Source organism: Malaclemys terrapin, chromosome 15 (assembly GCF_027887155.1).
Source record: "Malaclemys terrapin pileata isolate rMalTer1 chromosome 15, rMalTer1.hap1, whole genome shotgun sequence".
Classification (NCBI taxonomy): Eukaryota; Metazoa; Chordata; order Testudines; family Emydidae; genus Malaclemys; species Malaclemys terrapin.
This window is the reverse complement of record NC_071519.1, coordinates 1,996,781-2,010,688: the sequence shown is the minus strand read 5'-3', so window position 1 is coordinate 2,010,688 and position 13,908 is coordinate 1,996,781. Positions and strand designations below refer to the sequence as shown.

General features: G+C 65.2%; 1 protein-coding gene across 3 annotated transcripts in view; it reads right to left on the bottom strand.

Moving 5' to 3' along the window:
• Nucleotides 1-13,908, bottom strand: part of LOC128823230 (phosphatidylinositol 4,5-bisphosphate 3-kinase catalytic subunit alpha isoform-like) — a 41,197-nt gene that overhangs the window by 7,954 nt on the left and 19,335 nt on the right. For all 3 annotated transcript variants that reach the window (XM_054005395.1, XM_054005394.1, XM_054005396.1), the window contains 6 exons: nt 13,513-13,616; nt 12,475-12,646; nt 3,799-3,905; nt 3,398-3,519; nt 449-527; nt 154-324 (listed from right to left, as the gene is read on the bottom strand). In XM_054005395.1, the coding sequence (XP_053861370.1) occupies nt 154-324; nt 449-527; nt 3,398-3,519; nt 3,799-3,905; nt 12,475-12,646; nt 13,513-13,616 (755 nt within the window). The remainder of the gene's footprint in view (nt 1-153; nt 325-448; nt 528-3,397; nt 3,520-3,798; nt 3,906-12,474; nt 12,647-13,512; nt 13,617-13,908) is intronic.

Sequence of the window (13,908 nt, the reverse complement as noted above, 5' to 3'; positions counted from 1 at the left end):
ATATAATACAGTGTTAATGAATACATGTATTACTAATAAATGTGGCGTTTTGCCTTATTCCCCCTGAAAAGATCCTGGGCAGGACTTTAAGTACAACACAGCCCCCCATCCTGCCCCCCAGGCCGGCACCCCGAGCCCGCAGACCCGCCTGACCTGGCCCCCTTGTTCCTCTCCTTCAGCCAGTGGTGCAGGGTGTGGCTGTTAAACTGCAGCGCCCCCTTCAGGCCGCCCCTGCACTGGATCTGCATGATGGTGTGGGAGCTCCTCACCGCCTCGATCAGCCCCACGCAGTCCCCGATGGACAGGCAGCCGTAGGGCAGCATCCTGGGGGCACAGGAGGGAGGATTAGGCAGGGACCCCTCGTCCACCTCTCCCAGTGACCCCCCCGCAAATCCCATCCCCCCCCAGCAGAGCAGTGACGCAGGTTCTCCCCCCACCCCCCCGGTACCGAAGGTCCAGTCCTTGGTTCTGCCACATGTTCTCCATGATCCGGATAATTTGCAGCGTCAGCATATCCTGCCGGAGATCTACAGCCAGAGACAGACAGACACACGTCAGCAGTGCCCCCCACTCCCGACCCGCAGCCCCCTGCCACCGGCACTGCCCCCCCAGCCCTGCCGGTGCCCCTCACTCCCGACCCGCAGCCCCCTGCCACCGGCACTGCCCCCCCAGCTCTGCCGGTGCCCCCCACTCCCGACCCACAGCCCCCTGCCACCGGCACTGCCCCCCCAGCCCTGCCGGTGCCCCTCACTCCCGACCCGCAGCCCCCTGCCACCGGCACTGCCCCCCCAGCTCTGCCGGTGCCCCCCACTCCCGACCCACAGCCCCCTGCCACCGGCACTGCCCCCCCAGCCCTGCCGGTGCCGCTCACTCCTGACCCGCAGCCCCCTGCCACTGGCACTGCCCCCCAGCCCTGCCGGTGCCCCCCACTCCCGACCCACAGCCCCTGCCACCGGCCCTGCCCCCCCCCCCCAGCCCTGCCGGTGCCCCCCACTCCCGACCCACAGCCCCTGCCACCGGCCCTGCCCCCCCCAGCCCTGCCGGTGCCCCCCACTCCCGACCCACAGCCCCTGCCAGCCCGGCCCTGCCCCCACAGCCCTGCCGGTGCCCCCCACTCCCGACCCACAGCCCCTGCCACCGGCCCTGCCCCCACAGCCCTGCCGGTGCCCCCCACTCCCGACCCACAGCCCCTGCCACCGGCCCTCCCCCACCAGCTCTGCCGGTGCCCCCCACTCCCGACCCGCAGCCCCCTGCCAGCCCAGCCCTGCCGGTGCCCCTCACTCCCGACCCGCAGCCCCCTGCCACCGGCCCTGCCCCCACAGCCCTGCCAGTGCCCCCCACTCCCGACCCACAGCCCCTGCCAGCCCAGCCCTGCCCCCCCAGCTCTGCCGGTGCCCCCCACTCCCGACCCACAGCCCCCTGCCAGCCCGGCCCTGCCCCCCCAGCCCTGCCGGTGCCCCCCACTCCCGACCCACAGCCCCCTGCCAGCCCGGCCCTGCCCCCACAGCCCTGCCGGTGCCCCTCACTCCCAAACCACATCCCCCTGACAGCCCAGCCCTGCCCCCCCAGCTCTGCCTGTGCCCCTCACTCCCGACCCGCAGCCCCTGCCAGCCCGGCCCTGCCCCCCCCCCAGCTCTGCCTGTGCCCCTCACTCCCGACCCGCAGCCCCTGCCAGCCCAACCCTGCCCCCCCCAGCTCTGCTGGTGCCCCTCACTCCCGACCCTAAGCCCCTGCCAGCCCGGCCCTGCCCCCACAGCCCTGCCGGTGCCCCCCACTCCCGACCCACAGCCCCTGCCACCGGCCCTGCCCCCACAGCCCTGCCGGTGCCCCCCACTCCCGACCCACAGCCCCTGCCACCGGCCCTCCCCCACCAGCTCTGCCGGTGCCCCCCACTCCCGACCCGCAGCCCCCTGCCAGCCCAGCCCTGCCGGTGCCCCTCACTCCCGACCCGCAGCCCCCTGCCACCGGCCCTGCCCCCACAGCCCTGCCAGTGCCCCCCACTCCCGACCCACAGCCCCTGCCAGCCCAGCCCTGCCCCCCCAGCTCTGCCGGTGCCCCCCACTCCCGACCCACAGCCCCCTGCCAGCCCGGCCCTGCCCCCCCAGCCCTGCCGGTGCCCCCCACTCCCGACCCACAGCCCCCTGCCAGCCCGGCCCTGCCCCCACAGCCCTGCCGGTGCCCCTCACTCCCAAACCACATCCCCCTGACAGCCCAGCCCTGCCCCCCCAGCTCTGCCTGTGCCCCTCACTCCCGACCCGCAGCCCCTGCCAGCCCGGCCCTGCCCCCCCCCCAGCTCTGCCTGTGCCCCTCACTCCCGACCCGCAGCCCCTGCCAGCCCAACCCTGCCCCCCCCAGCTCTGCTGGTGCCCCTCACTCCCGACCCTAAGCCCCTGCTAGCCCAGCCCTGCCCCCCCAGCTCTGCCGGTGCCCCTCACTCCCGACCCTCAGCCCCTGCCAGCCCAGCCCCGCCCCCCCCAGCCCTGCCGGTGCCCCTCACTCCCGACCCGCAGCCCCTGCCCCCCCAGCCCTGCCGGTGCCCCTCACTCCCGACCCACAGCCCCTGCCAGCCCAGCCCTGCCCCCCCAGCTCTGCCTGTGCCCCTCACTCCCGACCCACAGCCCCTGCCAGCCCAACCCTGCCCCCCCCCAGCTCTGCCGGTGCCCCTCACTCCCGACCCTAAGCCCCTGCTAGCCCGGCCCTGCCCCCCCAGCTCTGCCGGTGCCCTCACTCCCGACCCGCAGCCCCTGCCAGCCCAGCCCTGACCCCCCCAGCTCTGCCGGTGCCCCTCACTCCCGACCCACAGCCCCTGCCAGCCCAGCCCTGACCCCCCCAGCTCTGCCGGTGCCCCTCACTCCCGACCCTCAGCCCCTGCCAGCCCAGCCCTGAACCCCCCAGCTCTGCCTGTGCCCCTCACTCCCGACCCGCAGCCCCTGCCACCGGCCCTGCCCCCCCCAGTCCTGCCGGTGCCCCTCACTCCCGACCCACAGCCCCCTGCCAGCCCAGCCCTGCCCCCCCAGCCCTGCCGGTGCCCCCCACTCCCGACCCACAGCCCCCTGCCAGACCAGCCCTGCCGGTGCCCCTCACTCCCGACCCGCAGCCCCCTGCCACCGGCCCTGCCCCCACAGCCCTGCCAGTGCCCCCCACTCCCGACCCGCAGCCCCCTGCCACCGGCTCTGCCCCCCCCAGCTCTGCCGGTGCCCCTCACTCCCAACCCACAGCCCCTGCCAGCCCAGCCCTGCCGGTGCCCCTCACTCCCGACCCGCAACCCCCTGCCAGCCCAGCCCTGCCCCCCCAGCCCTGCCGGTGCCCCTCACTCCCGACCCGCAGCCCCTGCCACCGGCCCTGTCCCCCCCAGCCCTGCCGGTGCCCCTCACTCCCGACCCGCAGCCCCCCTCACCATCCCCGTTTTTGAAGATGATCTCATGGTTGGTGAAGAGCAGCTCCGACATGATGTCTGGATTCTCCCAGTTCAGCCAGAGCGGCCGCTTGGCCGACGACATGATCCTGCATTCGTCCAGCCTGCGAGGTGGGGAGACCTGTCAGGGAGACAACCCAGGCGTCCGGGCTCCCAGCCCCCCCTGCTCTAACCCACCAGCCCCCACACCCCTCCCAGAGCCGGGGAGAGATCCCAGGAGTCCTGGCTCCCAGCCCCCCTGCTCTACCTCACCAACCCCCACCTCCCTCCCAGAGCCAGGGGAGAACCCAGGAGTCCTGGCTCCCAGCCCCCCTGCTCTAACCACCAGCCCCCACGCCCCTCCCAGAGCTGGGCATGGGACCCAGGCGTCCTGTGGGCCTCACCGGATGTTGCCCAGCTGGTGGACAGGGTTCAGGGGGCAGATGAAGCCCTGCAGAGCTTCCATGTAATCCGGGCGTTTCATCTGCTCCACCAGGAACTTCATCTGCATCTGGGGGAGATGGGGGGGCGATTACTGGGGGGCGGGTAAGAACCCAGGGCATAGCCCCACTCCTCCCGCACTCTGGGGCAGAGGGGAGCTCCAGGATCCTGCTGGGGGGGGTCACAGATGTGTCCGGGGGAGAGGGGCAGGGAGGCAGACACGGGGCGGTGGCGGGAGCGAGGGGCACCATGGGACGTGATGAGGGTGATACAATATCTCATCGGAAGAGTTAATTAACGCTGAGCCAGCGCCGGACTTGAAAACCTCATTAGGAAGATCTGTAAACGGACGGAGCTTGGAAATGCAGCCGGCGTCGGAGACAGAAGGGGAGCGGTTTGTGCCGGGCTTGGGATGGTCTTGGTGATTACTGTGGCTGGGATGCAAAGCTCGAAAAAGGAATATCACGATTGATGGTGATACTGGCGTGAACGAGCGTTACAGTCTCTTTGGAGGTTGTGGGTGTGCCAAAGTGGGAGGGGGCGGTCTTGTTTTTCCGTGTTTTCCAGTGGGTTGCATGCAGTGGGGGTGGGACTCAGTTTCCCCGGGTGTTACGGGTTTAACGAGGGAGGGGAGAGGGAGATTGTTGGTACAGAGGACCAGAGAGGGAACTTGGGACCCCAGCCAGTGGCCTGGAGGACGGATACCTCGACCCGTCGACCCCGCTCAGGAGTCGCAGCCGGTTCTGGCCAGTGGGAGGACAATGGGCTGCGGGGAGAGGACCCCGGTGACTGGAGCAGAGGGGCCAGGGGACAGAAGCGAGGAGAGGAGGCCCCGGCAACCCTGTTTATGACCCTGTTCATCTGGAGAGAAGACAATGGACAGAGGAGGGGTCTGGGGCCGGGGATCTCAGATGCCCAGCTGGGAAGCAGGGGGGCTCGGGGCTGGAGAGGGGGAGCAGGCAGAGCCCACCTGGATGCAGAGAGACTGGGGTGTGCTGGGCTGAGGGAGGCCAGGCCTGAGGCCGGAGAGTTTCCTGGGCTGGGTTCAGTCGCTCAATAAACCCTCCTGTGTTACGCTGGCTGAGAGTCGCTCCGGGCTAGAGAACAGGGGGAGTGGAGGCCCCGGGGGTCCAGAGCGAGGGGACTCCCTGAGGGGGCCCACGGCAGAGACAGACGTGCTGAGGCTCAGAGAGGTGCGGCTCCAGGAGGTGGAGATTGTGGACTCCCAAGAAGGGCTGTCTCACTGAAAGGGGCACCCCCCACGGACCGCACGGGGCCAAGAGTGGGCCCGATCTGTGAGTCCGTGACAGTCCGTGACAGCGGTAACTGGGATCTGCACTGCTAATGGACTCATTACCTCATGCTAATTGCCAGGACGGTTGGGAGACAGAAGATGAAACTTATTCGCTCAGGCCGAGACGCTGCTGGAAATGTGTAAAAACCCCGGGACACGATCCTGCTTCATCTCTAAGTAGGGTGACCAGATGTCCCGGTTTTATAGGGATCATCCCGATATTTGGGGCTTTTTCTTATATAGGCTCTGATTACCCCCCACCCCCATATCTCCGATCGGCTTCGGGTTTCAAGAGGGGGGAAACCCTGAGCCACAAGGATTGAGATCCCCAGTCTCTGACTGGAGTCGCCCTGAACATGGACATTGGACTGTAACCTCTGGACTGTTTCTAAAAGGACTTTTGGCAACTATAAATTAATCTCCGCAACGTATCTGGACATCAAGAACTGAATTCACGTCTGTCTGGAGATGGATCTTTTAACCAACTCTCTCTTCTCTTTTTTAATACATGTGAGTTTACTTGACAATTATTGGCTCTAAGTGTGGATTTGGGGTAAGATCTAAGTTATCATTGGATCTGGGGGTGTGGCTGCTCCTTTGGGATCGGAAGATCCTTTTCTTGTATATGATGAGATCAGATTTTCAGGAATCATCATTATGACAAAGTGGGACTGTTCTTAATGTTTTCCTCAGTTTCCCCTATGCAGTTCTCAAGTATCTAGGGGGTGGGATCAGGGTGTACGATTGCTGCAGAGCAAAGGGCCAGGGTACATAAATGCCCGACACTCTGTCTCCTGGCAACTGATGGCCTGGGACCCTCCTCTGCAAAGGTGCCAACTGAAGGTGTTGGAGACAAAGGGGTCAGGTGACCTCCTGGCCCGGGAAAGAGACAAAGCCCAGAGAAGGAGGGGCTGGATGGAGGTGGGAGTTTGGGGCTAGCTGGGGACGGGGAGTGAGGGCGGACGTGGGTTTGCCTCGCTGCGCCTCAGAATGGACCCGGCCGAGGGGTCCCGTTCGCTGGACCTACAAGCTCTGTTTTAGACCGTGTTCCTGTCATCTAATAAACCTCTGTGTTACCGGCTGGCCGAGAGTCACGTCTGACTGCGAAGTGGGGGGTACAGAACCCTTTGGCTTTCCCAGGACCCAGCCTGGGCGGACTCGCTGTGGGAAGCGCACGGAGGGGCAGATGCTGAATGCTCCCAGGAGAGACCCAGGAGGTGAAGCCGTGTGAGCGTCTTGCCCTGAAGACAGTCTGCTCCGAGGGAGAGGAGGCTCCCCAAAGTCCTGACCCGCTTTGTGGGGAGCAGTTCCAGAGCATCGCCCGGGGACTCAGTGACAACTGGTGGCAGAGGTGGGATGTACGGCACCCCGTGAATGGCGCTTCTTGCAGTAAGTGACTGGGAAGCAGTAAAACGAAGGGGGGATACCGAGAACCAGGCGTGCTGAAGCTCAGAGAGGGACGGTTTCAGGGGGCCAGCGAGAAGGACGTTTGCAGTAACAGGGTTCCCCTGGGGATTGCAGCGAGCGGTCTCAGGGGCGGAGGAGTCTGCAGCTCGACCCTGGCAAAGAGGTGATATCACGAGAAGGGCTGGCACACTAGGGGTTCTTCCTGGAAACCAGGGGGAGCTGAGAGCACATGGGGCTGTGAGTCCAAAGCAACTTGGGAACAGCGGAGTGATGGCCTATCACCATCTCCATAAGAAGGACATTGTGATCCTGTGCAAAGAGAGGGTTACGCATTGGGAAGTTCACCAAGGCCCAGTGAATCGTGCAGCTGGAGGACGAGGACCGCTCTAAGGAGCAGAATCCTGACCCAGACGGGGCTACAAGAGGATCTGGGAGCAGCTGGAGCAGTAGCCAGGCATCCCCGTGTGATGAACTGGGACTGTTCTTGCTGGGGTGTGTGAATGCTGACAGGGGAGTGTGGCTGGATAGTCTGCATTGGGGGATGGGAGTCTGAGTCTGCCCGAGGGCGAATACCTGGGCGTGTAGCATGGGAGCCCAGGAAGGGGTTGGAGGCCAGGGGACTCCTTGGCCGGGGAAACTGAACAAAGGCTGTGGGAGGGGTCGCTGAAGGGAGAGTGCTGGAAGCGGGCTGGAGAGATGGCTGGGAGGAGGGATTGCTCTGACCTCCCAAGGGGGGCTGGGATGCCTGGGACCCCCAGATGGACCTAACTGAGGGGGGCCCTGTTGTCTGTGCCTGCAAGACCTATCTTGGACTGTATTCCTGTCATCCAAATAAACCTTCTGCTTTACTGGCTGGCTGAGAGTCATGGTGAATCGCAGGAAGCCGGGGATGCAGGGCCCAGAGTCCCCCGATACTCCGCGACAACTGGTGGCAGAGGTGGGATCTACTGCACCCCGTGGACGGCGCTTCCTGCAGTATGTGACTGGGGAACAGTAAAACGAAGGGGGATTGACGGGGACCAGGCCGGCTGAAGAGTGGGAGAGAGACGGTTATTACCCCTGGGAGTGTGTGACCAGCGAGAAGGACTTTTGCAGTAACAGGGTCCCCCGGGGGGATCGCAGCGGGTGGTCCCAGGGGCGGAGGAGTCTGCAGCTCGACCCTGGCAGAGAGGTGGTGACCTCGAGAAGGGCTGGCACACTAGGGGGCCCCCTGGGAACTGTGGGGAGCTGTGAGCACACAGGCCGGTGAGTGGCCAGCAGGAAGATGTATGCCAAGCGGCTTAAGAGCGACCTGGTGGAGCTGTGCAAGCAGAGGGGGCTGTGCATTGGGAGGCTCACCAAAGAACAGCTCATTGCCCGGCTGGAGGCGGAAGATCGCGCGAATGAACTGATCCCTGTGTCTCAGGGAAGCAGCCTGGCAAATGCAGCGCAGGCACCAGTGTCTGTCCCAGCTGGGAGTGGTCAGCCGGCTGCTGAGGGCTTCCCGAGACCCCTCCTTCCTATGCCTAGGGGAAGGGTGGGGAGGAGCCCAGCAAATACCGAAGGCGCCGTGACCCCCCCGGCCAGCAAGGGACCCTCCCGGCGAAGCTCGCCGGCCAGCAGAGGATCCTCCCGGCGACGTTCGGCATCCGTGGAGCGGAATTGGCTGGAATGGGAGAAAGAGCTAAAACTGAGAGAGCTGGAGGATCGTGAACAACAGAGACAGCATGAACGGGAGGAGAAAGAGAGACAGAGACAGGAGAATGAGAGACAGCGTCAGCATGAAGAGAGACAGAGACAGGAGAATGAGAGACAGCGTCAGCATGAACTGGAACTGGCGAGATTGAAGGGCAGCGAACCCCCGGCTGCGGTGAGTGAGGGGGGACCCAGGACTGCACGGAGCTTTGATAAGTGCATCATGGCCCCATACAAGGAGGGGGAGGACATGGATGACTTCCTGGAGGCCTTTGAGACGGCCTGCGAGCTGCACCGGGTTGATCCCGCGGACAGACTCCGGGTCCTTACCCCCTTACTGGACCCCAAATCCGTGGCATTGTACCGCCAACTGGAAGAGGCAGAGAAAGGGGACTACGAACTATTCAAAAAGGCCCTGCTACGAGAGTTTGGGCTGACTCCTGAGATGTACCGGGAAAGGTTCCGGAGTCAGGATAAAACCCCTGAGATCTCATATCTACAACTAGCCGCCCGCATGGAAGGATACGCCAGCAAGTGGGCTGATGGGGCCCAGACGAAGGAGGACCTGGTCAAACTGCTGGTACTGGAGCAACTGTATGAGCGGTGCCCATCTGACCTGAGGCTGTGGTTGGTGGACAGAAAGCCAGAGAACCCGCGACAGGCAGGCCGGCTGGCCGATGAGTTCGTAAAGAGCCGGTCAGGAGATAAAAGGGAGGAGTCCCAAAGGAGCAATCCCACCACAACGCAGAGAGAGAGTCACCATGGGACCTCCCCGTGGGAAAATACAGAAAAACCCCATCAGAGGGGAACATCCGGCATCAGGACCATCCGACCCACTCAAGGGGACCCATGGGACATGGGCTGCTACCACTGTGGCCAAAAGGGCCACATACGGGCCCAGTGCCCCAGGCTCAGGGACAGACGGAGCAGGCCGAACCCACAGAGGGTTGACTGGGTAGAGACCCAGCCCGGCGAGAGGCAGCATTCCCAGGGAAGGGGGGCTGGCAGGGTACCACCTGCTAAGGAGGGAGGAGAGCCCCAGGCTAGCTTCTCTGGGGGACCAGATGCTCCGGATTCAAAGTTCTCCGTTTACAGGGTTGGCGCGGGGCTGTCCCTGCGGAGCGAGTGCCTTGTTCCCCTGGAGGTGGATGGGAAGGAAGTTTATGGTTACTGGGACACGGGCGCAGAGGTGACACTGGCCCGGCCCGAGGTGGTGGCCCCAGATCGGGTGGTGCCCAACACCTTCCTGACCCTGACCGGGGTGGGCGGGACCCCATTCCAGGTTCCCGTAGCGAGGGTACACCTGAAATGGGGGGCCAAGGAGGGCTCCAAGGACGTGGGAGTGCACCACCATTTGCCCACTGAGGTGTTGATGGGGGGGGACCTAGAGGACTGGCCCAGCAGCCCCCAGACCGCCTTAGTTGTGACCCGCGGTCAGAGCCGGCGAGGGGCACTGCGCCCTGGCCTTGGGCGGGGGTGCCTTGCCTGAGGCGCGGGACCCTAACCTGGTGGGGAGGGAACGCCCAGGGACACGGCTCAGGGAGGCTGCAGCTTCGGACCCAGCGAGCGAGAAAGAGCAGGTGGCCATCCCCGTCCCAGCTGCTGAGTTCCAGGCCGAGTTACAGAGAGATCCCTCCTTGCGGAAGATAAGGGACCTGGCCGACCTCAATGCGGTACAGACCATGGGACGAGGTGGCCGGAAAAGGTTCCTGTGGGAGAAGGGGTTCCTGTACCGAGAATGGGCTCCCCCAGGGAAAATGGAGTCAGGGGGGATCAGGAGGCAGCTGGTGGTACCCCAGAAGTATCGCCGCCAGCTGCTGTGCCGGGCCCATGACATTCCCCTCTCAGGGCACCAGGGAACCTGGCGTACCCAGCAGAGGCTGCTACGGAGCTTTTACTGGCCTGGGGTCTTTGTTACTGTCCGACAGTACTGCGGATCCTGTGACCCCTGTCAGAGGGGGAGGAAGGCCCGGGACAAGGGGAAAATGGCTTTAGGACCCTTGCCCAGCATAGAGGAGCCTTTTCGGAGGGTGGCCAAGGTTAAAAGGGCGGCTCTAAACCAAGAGAGCCCAAAGCACAGACCTCCAGACTGGAGCGCTGGGAGAAGACCACAGCCCAGTTGGAGCCCCAGAGGTATGGGGGTGGGAAAAGGGCACAGGCCGCATAAACCTTCCCACATGCGAACTGCGAGTGCCATCAAGCACCCCGACCTAAGGGGGGGCGTGAAACTGGAGGGGCCTGGTGTAATTCTCACCAAGGAATGGGAGGGATGCGGGGGCATCCATGGGAACGGGGGTAGGTTCGAACTTCCCCGGGTCACTGGCTAAAGTGACCCTGCTCAGTTCGGTCTCGAAGGGGGGAGAGATGTGACGAACTGGGCCTGTTCTCACTGTGGTCTGTGAATGCTGACAGGGGAGTGTGCTGGGATAGTCTGCATTGTAGGATGGGATCTGCCCGAGGGCGCATACCTGAGTGTGTAACATGAGAACCCAGGAAGGGGTTGAAGGCGAGGCGACTCCTTAGCCCGGGAAACTGAACAAAGGCTGTGGGAAGGGTCGTGGAAAGCAGAGGGCTGGAAGCAGGCTGGAGGGAGGCTGGAGAGATGGCTGGGAGGCAGAGATGGCTCTGACCCCCCAAAGGGGGGTGGGCTGGCATGCCCTGGGACCCCAAGCTGGACCTAACTGAGGGGGGCCCTGTTGTCTGTGCCTGCAAGACCTGTCTTGGACTGTATTCCTGTCATCCAAATAAACCTTCTGCTTTACTGGCTGGCTGAGAGTCATGGTGAATCGCAGGAAGCCGGGGGTGCAGGGCCCTGAGTCCCCCAATACTCCGTGACACATGTGTCCCAGGTGAAGAGGGGGCTGGGCTGCCTCAAAGAGGCAGGACTGACGGTAAAAGCTGGAAAGTGTAAGGTGGGGATGACAGAGGTGTTGTATCTGGGCCACAAGGTGGGGAGCGGCTGCCCCAGCCCAGAGCTGGCCAAGGTCAAGATAGGGGCTCTTAACCAAGAGAGCCCGAATCACAGCCTCCAGACCAAAGTGCTGGGAGAAGACCCAGTCCCATTTGAACCCCAGGGGTATTGGGGTGGGAAAAGGGCACGGGCCGCATACACCTTCCCACATGCGGCCTGCGAGAGCCATCAAGCGCACTCGAACTAAGGGAGGGAACGAAACTGGACAAGCCTGGTGTAACTCCCACCAAGGAATGGGAGAGATGTTGGGGCATCCATGGGAACGTTGGTGGGTTCGAACTTCCCTGGGTCACTGGCTGCAGTGCCCTGCTCAGTTCGGTCTCGAAGGGGGGAGAGATGTGACAAAGTGGGAATGTTCTTAATGTTTTCCTCAGTTTCCCCTATGCAGTTCTCAAGTATCTAGGGGGTGGGATCAGGGTGTCTGGTTGCTGCAGAGCAAAGGGCCAGGGTACATAAATGCCCGACACTCTGTCTCCTGGCAACTGATGGCCTGGGCCCCTCCTCTGCAAAGGTGCCAAGTGAAGGTGTTGGAGACAAAGGGATCAGGTGACCTCCTGGCCCGGGAAAGAGACAAAGCCCAGAGAAGGAGGGGCTGGATGGAGGTGGGAGTTTGGGGCTAGCTGGGGACGGGGAGTGAGGGCGGACGTGGGTTTGCCTCGCTGCGCCCCAGAATGGACCCGGCCAAGGGGTCCCGTTCGCTGGACCTACAAGCTCTGTTTTAGACCGTGTTCCTGTCATCTAATAAACCTCTGTTTTACTGGCTGGCTGAGAGTCACGACTGACTGCGAAGTGGGGGTGCAGGGCCCTCTGGCTTCCCCAGGACCCCGCCTGGGCGGACTCGCTGTGGGAAGCGCACGGAGGGGCAGATGCTGAATGCTCCCAGGAGAGACCCAGGAGGTGAAGCCGTGTGAGGTTCTTGCCCCGAAGACAGTCTGCTCCGAGGGAGAGGAGGCTCCCCAGAGTCCTGACTGGTTTTGTGGGGAGCAGTTCCAGAGCATCGCCCGGGGACTCCGTGACAATCATCATATCTGACATGTGTCTGGACGGAGGCCGGGCACTTTAAGGGAACTGCGTTGTTTGGGTGTCTGAGTAACCAGGGAGGTAATACAGAGGCTGTGCTGGTAAATCTCAGTATTGGAAAATCCCCCAGCGTTTGGGGTTTGTCTGCCCCATTCTGTTTGCAGGTCACCCTGATTGAGTGACCCACGGGGACCATCATCACACTGCGGGTCAGGAGTGAGGGGCACCGGGGGGTTTGTGGGTCGGGAGTGAGGGGCGCCGGCCGGGCGGTACCTTCGGGGTGTCGTCTCTCTTCTCCTGCCGCAGGGTGTCCGTCAGGTTGATGAGTTTCTCCATCGCCTCCACCTGCCGGTTGAGGTGTTTCAGGTACATCCCGCAGCCCCGGCAGAACGCCTCCAGCATCAGCCCGAACCGCCGGCTCACTGTCCTGCTGTGCATCTCAGACCTGCGGGGGGCGCCACAGGCACGTGACCCCTCACTCCCGACCCGCAGCCCCCCACCCAGCCGGCGCCCTCACTCCCGACCCGCAGCCCCCCACCCGGCCGGCGCCCTCACTCCCGACCCGCAGCCCCCCACCCGGCCGGCGCCCTCACTCCCGACCCGCAGCCCCCCACCCGGCCGGCGCCCTCACTCCCGACCCGCAGCCCCCCACCCGGCCGGCGCCCCTCACTCCCGACCCGCAGCCCCCCACCCGGCCGGCGCCCCTCACTCCCGACCCGCAGCCCCCACCCGGCCGGCGCCCTCACTCCCGACCCGCAGCCCCCCACCCGGCCGGCGCCCCTCACTCCCGACCCGCAGCCCCCACCCGGCCGGCGCCCTCACTCCCGACCCGCAGCCCCCCACCCGGCCGGCGCCCCTCACTCCCGACCCGCAGCCCCCAGCCCTGCCAGTGCCCCTCACTCCCGACCCGCAGCCCCCACCCGGCCGGCACCCTCACTCCCGAACCGCAGCCCCCCGCCCGGCCGGCGCCCCTCACTCCCGACCCGCAGCCCCCAGCCCTGCCGGTGCCCCTCACTCCCGACCCGCAGCCCCCCCAGCCCTGCCAGTGCCCCTCACTCCCGACCCGCAGCCCCCCACCCGGCCGGCACCCCTCACTCCCGCCCCGCAGCCCCCACCCGGCCGGCACCCCTCACTCCTGACCCGCAGCCCCCACCCGGCCAGTGCCCCTCACTCCCGACCCGCAGCCCCCAGCCCCGCCAGTGCCCCTCACTCCCGACCCGCAGCCCCCCACCCGGCCGGTGCCCCTCACTCCCGACCCGCAGCCCCTCCAGCCCAGCCGGTGCCCCTCACTCCCGACCCGCAGCCCCTCACTTGAGGTGCCAGAAGTAGAAGTGGCCGATGCGCTGGTTGGTCAGAGCCTTGCGGAGCAGGAACCGGGCCAGCGGGTTGTCAAGGTATTGCTCGTACTTCAGTACCTGCCGGGGAGACAGACAGCCAGGCTCAGCCGCACGGACCCCTCCCGGCCTGCGGGGGGCACTGGGCCACAGGGGACAAGGTGGGGCGCGGCCGGGGCTTGCCAGGGACCACGGGGGGCAGGACGGGGCTTGCCGGGGGCAGGACGGGGGTTCCCGGGGCGACGCGGGGGCAGGACGGGGGTTGCCGGGAGTCGCAGGGGGCAGGACGGAGGTTGCCGGGGACAGGACGGGGGTTGCCGGGGCGGGGCGGGGGCGGCGTGGGGGTTGCCGGGGACAGGACGGGGGTTGCCGG